The following is a 9,708-nucleotide window of genomic DNA, read 5'->3' as shown; positions in this document are numbered from 1 at the left end:
ACATGTGTCTGTGTCGTTTTATCTAAATCTGCATGAGACCAAGGACCCTGGTGTTCCTCTGGTCATCGGAGTCGTATCAACAGCAAGATTTAGACACAGGCTGAGATGCCTCCATTCCTTTTTTTTTTTTTTTTTTTTGGCAGTTTCCAAGTCATTTTATTCAGAATTTTGTGTTTGTTTCCTGAATCAATAAATACTATACAAAACAATGTAAAAATGGCTACCATTTTCTCTCCCCTGCTTCCCCCCACCTGGGGACAACCCCCTGGGCAACCTCACTCAGGGGTTTTAGGGGTTCTCCCTCCAGATTTGGTCCAGCAAATGAGGCTGAATGACGTAGTCCCCTGAATCACTTTCAAAGGAGCTCAGCTGAGGTGAGGAGAGCCTCTGGGATCTGGAGGTTACTAGGTTAGGGAAATGGATTAGTGTTTTTTTGGGAGAAGAGCCGGCGCCTGGGGCAAGAGCCTACCCCAAAGAAAAGGGTGTCTAAAATGTTCACGGTTCCTTCTTTTTTTGCCTCAAAAAGTGACATTTATTCAAAGAAAAAAAATGACAAGATGTCCATCCCTTGGCTCCCTTCCCTCCCCCCTCCTGCTGCTCCTCAGCCCCCCGAGATTGAGCCCTGGCTGGGGCTGGGTGGCAGGACAACCCCTCAGATGAGGTCGGCAACATTGAGGGGCATTTCCTCAATGGAGGTGTTATAGAAGGTCTCGATGTCTCGAAGAGTCCTCTTGTCTTCTTCTGTCACCATGTTAATAGCCACACCTTTACGGCCAAACCGTCCACCTCGACCGATTCTGTGGATATAGTTTTCCCTGTTGGTGGGAAGGTCATAGTTGATGACTAAAGAAACCTGCTGCACATCAATGCCTCTGGCCAGCAGGTCAGTGGTAATCAAAACTCTGCTAGAGCCAGAACGAAACTCCCTCATGATCACGTCTCGTTCCTTTTGGTCCATATCTCCATGCATGGCAGAGACAGTGAAATCTCGAGCATGCATCTTCTCGGTGAGCCAGTCCACCTTCCTCTGGGTGTTGATGAAGATGACTGCCTGGGTGATGGTCAGCGTTTCATACAAGTCACATAGTGTGTCCAGCTTCCACTCCTCTCGTTCCACGTTGATGTAGAATTGGCGGATACCCTCCAGGGTCAACTCTTCCTTCTTGACAAGAATCCGAATGGGGTCCCTCATGAACTTCTTGGTCACCTCAAGTACATCAGAAGGCATTGTAGCTGACAGCAAAACTACCTGGGTGTTGCTGTTGAGCTTTTGGAATATGTCATAGATCTGGTCCTTGAATCCACGGCTTAACATTTCATCAGCTTCGTCCAGTACAAACATCTTGATGTATTTGGGAGACAGGTATCTCCGGTTAAGCATATCAAACACTCGGCCAGGGGTCCCCACGATTATGTGGGGGGCTTCCATCTGCAGTTTCTGCACCTCAGCACGCACGTTGGTGCCCCCAATACAGGCATGACAGGAGGCACCCATGTAGTCTCCTAGTGCCATGACCACCTTCTGTATCTGCTGAGCCAATTCTCGAGTGGGTGCCAGGACCAAGGCCTGGGTGGCTTTTAGATCTAATTCGATCTGCTGCAGAATTGATATGGCAAATGTGGCCGTTTTCCCAGTCCCAGATTGGGCTTGAGCGATCACATCGTAACCCTTGATACAAGGTAGAATGGCTCGCTGCTGGATGGCAGACGGCTTCTCAAAACCATAGGCGTAGATGCCACGGAGAAGAGACTCTGAGAGGTTCATGTCATCAAAGCTGTCAACAATCTCATTCCAGTTACTCTCGATGACGCCTTCGGGCTCCATCCCATCGGGGCCATTGTCTCTGGATCGGGAATCCTGGCTCGCAGACATGATCCTTAGAAACTAGCGATGCTTCCATTCCTAATTGCCTTTCAAACGTGGAACCAGGAAAAAGTTGTGGAAATGACAAAGCACCTATGGGTGTGCCTAACTTTCGGTTTCCTAACAAACATTATCATCGCAAAAATGGCATAGGTTTCCATGTGGCAGAAATGCTGGGACATTCAGTCTGGGGATGATCCTCCAGATTTGGGCATCTTGGCCAGAAGCCTACTTTGACCCCTGTCCTACTGTGTGAACTGTGATAGAAACCTAACTAAAATGCTATATTTACACCCAAAACTTTTATTTGACTCACTAAAGAAAAGGAGTTGACTAGATTGACTCAGAATCCTCCAAAATTGTAGGACCATGTAAAATCACTGATGGTGCTTTCATGTTTACCTAATTCAATGCCTTATTTCACAGAAACAGAAAGTAAAACTCAACAAGAGGTAATGACTTGCTCAAGATTATGCCCCTCGTTCTTATCAAAACTGGATCGCCAAACTCCCAGTGACTCCATTCTCCTCTGTGCCGTGCTGCGTCTCTGTCACTCATGGATCCCTAATATTCAAAGAAAGAAATTAGCAGCCTTCTGATTAAAGATGACACACACACTATGTTCATTTGCTTGACCATAGTAAGCATTTACTATGTATATGTATGTCAAACCATCAACCTGTAAATCCTAAATATATAGAATTTTTATGGGAAAAAAGATGGTACATGGAGTGTACTCTTTTAGATCCCTTTCCTCCCCAAACTGAAACAGAAAGGAAATAAGATGATTCAACAGAAACAAAATGTAGGAATCTTGAAAGCAGATGAGTTGATGTTAATTAAATCTACAAATCTGAATCCTTAGCCAAGAGAACCTGAAATATATCACAGAACTCCCCAAAGTTTCAAGAATTGTTTGCATCAAGTACCTTTGGAATGGGAGTTATTGGTGGAATGTAGAAAAGGAGAACTGGTTGAAAGTCTACTTACGAGGCCATTAGAACCCAGGTCTATATGTGATACAGCAAAGCCAGTGGCCCTCCCTCACTGCAAGTGAAGAATGGTAGTAGGTAAGTGAGAATTAGGGTTTGTGTATGTTGAGTAACAGTCTTGATGGCAGAACCAAGGGTTGATGAGTCTGACAAGGTCAAGTGTCGAGTAGCCATAAATAATCATATTAAAACTGTTTTCTTCCATATTTTTCAGGTGTCAACTCCCAAAGTAAACATAAGACTCACAAACAGTGAAAACCAGAGCTGCCCCTGCTGTAGGTGCACACCAGGTAGGACACTAATGGAATCTTAGCTCATCCCTCTTCTCATGGTGACTTCGAGTTAATCAAAGGAGGTTACCTTGGTAAACCTGACTCAGCCAGAGAGAGCTTTGTAAGAAGATGAAACACCAAAGAGACATTCTCCTGCTGGACTAAGAGAAAGTAGAGAGCCCTGTTGTGAATTATATGTGGGGGCCATGTGGCAAGGATCTGCAGGAGGCCTCTAGGTACTGAGAGTGGTCCCCAGTTGATATCTAGCAAGGAGGCTATAGAGTCATACAAGATATAGTCAGTCATAGAACCATAAGGAAATGAATTCTGTCAACAACAGTCAGCTTGGAAGAGAACCCTGAGCCTGAGACAAGAATCATGGCCCTGGCCAACACCTGGACTTCAGCCCAATAAAACTTGAAGCAGAGAAATCAGCCAGCACATACCCAGATTCTTGAACCATGGAAACTGAGAAAATGAATTTATGTTGTTTGAAGTCACTAAGTTTGTGTTAATTTGTTAAATTGCAATGGACACCATTACCTCTGGGCAGTATCGGTGGAAAATAATGGCCAAATATAGATATATATGGCTGAAGTAGGCCACAGGCCAAGTACACTGCTACTTTAGCAGGAGTGAATTTTTCATCTTATGTTCTCCACATTTATCCTCCCACATCTTTGTTTTGTTTAGTTTTTTGTTTTTAATAGATATCTAATATTTTACAAACCTATGGGGCACGTGTGGGAGTTTTTAACATGCATAGAGTGTGCCTGAATCGAGTCAGGGCGTTAAGGTATTCATCACCTTGAGCATTGATCATTTCTATGTGTTGGTACTATTTATTTATTTATTTACTTATTTATTTTGAGACAAAATCTCTGGCTGGAGTACAGTGGTGCAATTACGGCTCACAGCAGCCTCGACCTCCCAGGCTTAAGTGATCCTTTCACCTCAGCTTCTCAAGTAGCTGGGACTACAGGCACTCACCACCACACCCAGCTATTTTTTGTGTTTTTTTTGTAGAGATGGGGTTTTGCCATGTTGCCCACGCTGGTCTCAAACTCCTGGGCTCAAGCAATCCTCCTGCCTCAGCCTCCCAAACTGCTGGGATTACAGGCATGAGCCACCTCGCCCAGCAGGTAATATTTGAAGTCCTCTCTTTTAACTTCTTTGATATATACAACATAGTGTTGCGAACCTCACTTCTAATTGGAGAGCAGACTATATTTCCCATTTTCCTGACTCAACTTGGAAACAGGCTTTGAAACTTACTCATCTCACTCAGGGTGGGGAAGGTCCAGACCAGACTCTCTTCCCATGGGCTCCTCGGAGGGAGTGGACTGGGTCAAAAGTGACCAGACTAAAGGCAGAATGTTCTGTACAACATGATCCTAAATGGGAGTGGCTAGAAATATGACTCAGAACAAATATCCAAGAGAGGAAAATCAAAAGCCGAGAACAAAACCTAGAGCCCCAGTTACAGACAGGGCCAAAGCCGGGAAGCAAAAACAGAGACCGAAAGCAAAGAAAGCCTTGTGCCGTTTCTAGGAAGAGCCGTGGCACAGTGGACACCTTGGAGGTCAGCAGGTGAGTGGTGTGGGCATGCCAGGCTCCTATAAAAGTGTAGGGCTGCACAATTACTGTGGCCCTTCACTAAGCTCTAGCATACAGGTTTGGAATGTCTCCAAGGCAAGCCCTCAGTGGCTCCTTTGGAAAACTTTTTACAGGTCTGCCTTGGAATGTGTGTGTGGGGAAGGGAGCCAAGAACCCACACACCATGGCTGGGTAAGTGATGTGTAGAAAACTTCCCCCCAGAAGCCACCCAGCTTAAGGTGGGCCTTGCTAGGAACACCCTGCTGGAGGTCTTTGGGGATTCCCAAAGGAGGTTTCAAATGGAATCCTTGTAAAGACAATTCATGATCTTAGAAGTGTCTCATGTGGTTTCCTTGTGATGGTCTTGTTCCATTTTCATAGAATTCCTATGTGTATATTCATTATATTCATTTTTGCAGAGTCGATTCATCCCTTAACAAGAACAGAAAAATACAAGACCCAGAACATTTTGGCACAGACTCACCCTTTAACAGCCCCTCGTAAAATCCAGGTGTTGGAAGGAACTTTAGTCAGCATCGTCCCAATCTCCTACACTGGTGGGGAAACTTGGGTTCAAAGAGAATAATATGGCTATGGATGAATCTAACAACTTCTTCAAATGTTCAAACACTACTATAAGACAAAATGATGAAGAAGATGAAATTGGAGACCCAATTCTATGCTCACGAGTGGTGTGATCTCAGGCAAGTTACTTTATGTCCTAAACTCGAATTTCCTCATCTGCAAAAATGAATATAATAAGTATACACATAGGAATTCTGTGGAAATTGAACAAGGCCATCATGCAAAAACACACAGCATCATGCATGACATAGAACTTTTCTATACATTTGCTTGTGGTCAGTTGTTCTTGCCTCTCTTCTCTTTGGACCCATTCCATCTTGGAAGAAGTCAAAAGCATTGATTTTCAGAATCTGTAGTTCTAAATCTTGAGTCTTAGAACAAACTGTTCACCCTCTCCAGGCCCAGAATAAAATAGAGCTGGTGTTCCCAGCATCTCACGACAGCCTCTTAACCTTGTAGGAACACTCATAGAGTGGTCTGCAGAGTAGACGCAGGAAATATCAAAGCTCCAAGTCCCAGTCCTGAACACGGTGAAAGACAAGCTGTCTTGAAAGGATCAGCTTGCTCCGTTGTAGGATGCTTGAAGCATGTTAAACAGTAACTAACGGCAACAATGGAACCATGACTCAAGGCAGTGAAACTGCAGCCATTAAATTTTCACGATTTCAGAGCTCAGGACACACGAGTTCATCGCTATGGCACTTTTTATGTCAGCGAATTTATAATGAGCATAGCTGTTGAAAATCAGCACTACACACAGCCATAGCTCAGTACATAATGCTGCCCGTTTAGAAATTGTTATCAAAACTATTTTACTACAAAAACTAAAAGAACATTTAAAAAGTAAAGGAATCTAAAGGCCCCAGCTTCACAATCATTTCTCAAGGGGCTAAAAATGGTTCAGAGTTGTCAGTTCATGCTTTTGTGCTGTGGTACCAGTTGGGCTTTTTTTGTTTGTTTGTTTGTTTTGTTTTGTTTTGAGATGGAGTCCCACTCTGTCGCCCAGGCTGGAGTGCAGTGCCGCAATCTCGGCTCACTGCAAACTCCACCTCCAGGATTCAAGCAATTCTCCTGCCTCAGCCTCCCAAATAGCTGGGATTACAGGTGCCCACCACCACGCCCAGCTAATTGTTTTGTATTTTTAGTAGAGACGGGGTTTCACCATGTTGGCCAGGCCGGTTTTGAACTCTTGACCCCGAGTGATCCGCCCACCTCGGCCTCCCAAAGTGCTAGGATTACAGGCATGAGTCACTGCACCTGGCCAGGCCATTTTTTAAAGAAGACAATGTGATACAGAAAGCTTGGTGATTTGTTTAGCTAAGGGGTAGTAAAATCTGAATGGGCTTCTATTGCCTATCCCCTAGTCCAGAGTAATTTCATATGTCTGTCCCTAACCCATCATCTCTCTTTCACACACACACACACACACACACACACACACACACACACACACACACACGTGAAGACACTAATTTAAAAAGAGGAACTCCTTAAGGGGCCAGCTTGCATTTCCATATCATCACCAGGAGCTCTCTCTGACTTGTCACCCATTGGCTGTGCAGTCTGAGGACCTTATCCGATTGAGCTCTCCCAGATCATAGATCCTGAGACAAGGATTTGAGTGAAGATGGTTTATTGCGGGGGAATGGGTGACCTCAGGAAGCACTAGTAGGGAGTGGGGAGTAAAACAGGAATGGGAAGGTGGTCAGTATAAGGTATTTTGATATGCAAGTTACTATGATGAGGCTCAGTCCCACTGCGGACTTCTTGGAGACTGTATAGAACATGCCTTGGAGTAGGTCCCTCTTTAAGGACTTAAAGAGCTGAGGTGTTTATCCAATAACTTCTTTTCATCCTTAGTTAAAAGCTGCCCCCAGGTGAACTCCTCTGTACTCCAACCTACCACACCCATTGACCAAGGACACACCTGCAGCCAGCAAAAGCCCTCAGGCTTTCTCAGGTGCTGGCAATGGGACGTCATTAACATGCACAGGAATGGTGAGTGGCAGGCAGATACAGGCAGGCCACTGACGATGTGTGTGTCAAGCTACTTATAAACCGCCTCAGTTCCAGACTCTCTCAAGTGGTCCCACTACCACTTGCCGTCTCCTTCCTAACAGGTCACTCAGAGATGGGCCCTGGCAGCCTTCTCTGGAGGACCCTGCCTGCAACCTGCCCTTGTGCACAGCCCTGACCAGAACCAACGCAAGAAAATAAAAGAGAGGGAGAAGCAGACGGGCACCCAGTGAGAGGCAGCACGTGTAGTGGTTCAGAGCCTGGACATGGGTGCTCCATACCCTAGAATGGAGCCCAGATCTCATATTTTCCACTCCAAAGTTATTTCAACACTGGACCTTGATATTCTCCATGAGCCAATTCTCTCAGCCAGACTGTTGAAAGATACCCTCTAAAAAGTAGCACCGAAGATATGCCATGTTCATATGAGACCTTCTACAAGCCACCAATACAGACCCAGCAGGGGAGGCCTGGTGCTCAGAGGCCAACCCATGCAGAGAGAAAATACTGTTGTTTTCTGGAAGAGCCAGTAAACACCTAGGGAGGGAGCTGTAAGGGACAGGTAGCTAAAAATAATGACAGAGATGCACGGTTTCATTACAGTCCCACAGACCACCAGCAAGGGAAGGAGAGCCATCTGGAATCGATTGGACATAAGCAAGGTCCAGAAGATTTTAATTTAAAAACAATTTGATTATTTAAAAAGTATAAGCAGAACCTGGAGGAAAACAAAATGGTTAAGGGTGCATGTGAGAGAAAATTCTTGTGTATGTTCATCGGTGAAAAGAGATAATGAGAAAGAGGAAAGCACAGAAATAAATAGACAGAGAACTGGCCGGGTGCGGTGGCTCATGCCTGTAATCCCAGCACTTTGGGAGGCCAAGGCAGGTGGGTCACCTGAGGTCAGGAGTTTGAGACCAGCTTGAATAACATGGTGAAACCCTCTCCTACTAAAAATACAAAATTAGCCGGGTGTGGTGGCACATGCCTGTAATCCCAGCTACTCGGGAGACTGAGACAGGAGAATTGCTTGAAGCTGAGAGATGCAGCCTGCAGTGAGCCGAGATCGAGCCACTGCACTCCAGCCTGGGTGACAGAGCAAGACCCATCTCAAAAAATAAAAATAAAAAAATAAAATAAGAGAACTAAATGGAGAGGGAGAGAAAATGAGAGAAAAAAATAAAAGATGTATGAGTGAAAGGAAGGAGATAATTTTGCCTTTGAGGCTTTTTAGTTCTAAACAACAGAAAATAAGTCTGAATTGATTCAAGTTTTAAATTACCTACTGGAAGAATAGTTCATAATGCAAAAAATAGAAAATAAAAAAATGAATAAGCAGGCCTCAGGAGAATGGGGGAACAGGAATGAGACAGTTCAGCTCCCCAAATCTAGGCAGCAGGAACAAATGGGTGATCTCTCCCAGTGTCTGCACATAGCACCAGCTACGTTCTATCAGTACGACACTGAAGACTCAAATTCCCAGCAGGAAGAGCGTGGCCTATTTTGGTCACATGATGTGCCTTTGATTGGAGGTTGCTTGGGGAGGGGGAGGGAGACTTGATTGACAGTCCCACATAGATCACATGGAATGAGGAAAGGATGCCTCTATGATGGTAACGAAACAAAGAACAAAAGGAGCCAGGCAGGCAAAAGCACCAGCTGTCCACCACCCAAAGTGAATCCAAAAGAGAGGAAGACAGTGGCATCCAATGGAAGTTAGAAGAGGATCAGCCACAAGTGTGGGGAAAACTTGGGGATAGGAAGCAGAAAGGATGGATGAAGAGAGAAAATATAAGAGTTTACGAAAATTATCCAGAGGAGAGAAGCTAATAAAGGAAGAAGGAAACTAGCTTCTGTATGAGGAGTGAGGAGCCAGACAGGAAGAAGGGAAAGGGAAAGGAGAGAGTGTCATGGGATGGAGATGATGGCAGAGAATCACTTTGGGCTCACTCATGACTTCATGAGTCTGTGAGGCTGCTCACTACAGACCCAGGCCTTTCCAGGCCTGTGAAGTTGGTGGAAAGTAGGAGGGTCCAGGCCACCTCAAGACAATGAGATTTGACATTCGCTCCATTCGGAATGGACATCCACTAAGTGATTTGGTATCCGTGATTGGTATCATTCCATTTTTCCTGCTGCGTAACAAGCCAAAACTTAGTAGCTTAAAATAACGTCTTATCATCACTCATGGATCTATTGCTTGACTGAACTCAACTGGGTGGTTTCCACTTGGTGTGTCTCATGCAATGCAGTCAGGTTTGTTGGGGCTACAGTCATCTGAAGGTTTAGTTGGGCTGTAATGTTCAAGATGACCCAGTCACATGATTGGCAGACAATGCTGCAGCTCAGCTGGAGCTTTCAACTGAAACACCTCAGTGTGACT

The 9,708-nt window shown here is 45.0% G+C and overlaps 1 protein-coding gene across 1 annotated transcript; it reads right to left on the bottom strand.

Moving 5' to 3' along the window:
- Positions 1-508: 508 nt before the first annotated feature.
- LOC695050 (eukaryotic initiation factor 4A-I) lies at positions 509-1,887 on the bottom strand. Its single transcript, XM_001085678.5, has one exon. The coding sequence runs from the start codon at positions 1,871-1,873 to the stop codon at positions 653-655; it is 1,221 nt and encodes a 406-aa protein (XP_001085678.2). The 5' UTR covers positions 1,874-1,887; the 3' UTR covers positions 509-652.
- Positions 1,888-9,708: the final 7,821 nt, after the last annotated feature.

The sequence above is a fragment of the Macaca mulatta genome, chromosome 10 (assembly GCF_049350105.2).
Source record: "Macaca mulatta isolate MMU2019108-1 chromosome 10, T2T-MMU8v2.0, whole genome shotgun sequence".
Lineage (NCBI taxonomy): Eukaryota > Metazoa > Chordata > Mammalia > Primates > Cercopithecidae > Macaca > Macaca mulatta.
Note: the sequence above shows the minus strand (reverse complement) of the source record. Positions and strands in the feature narration are given on the sequence as shown.

Bases quoted from the DNA above. Each gene is read 5' to 3' on its own strand.
- LOC695050 (XM_001085678.5), bottom strand. From the start codon at position 1,873: ATGTCTGCGAGCCAGGATTCCCGATCCAGAGACAATGGCCCCGATGGG.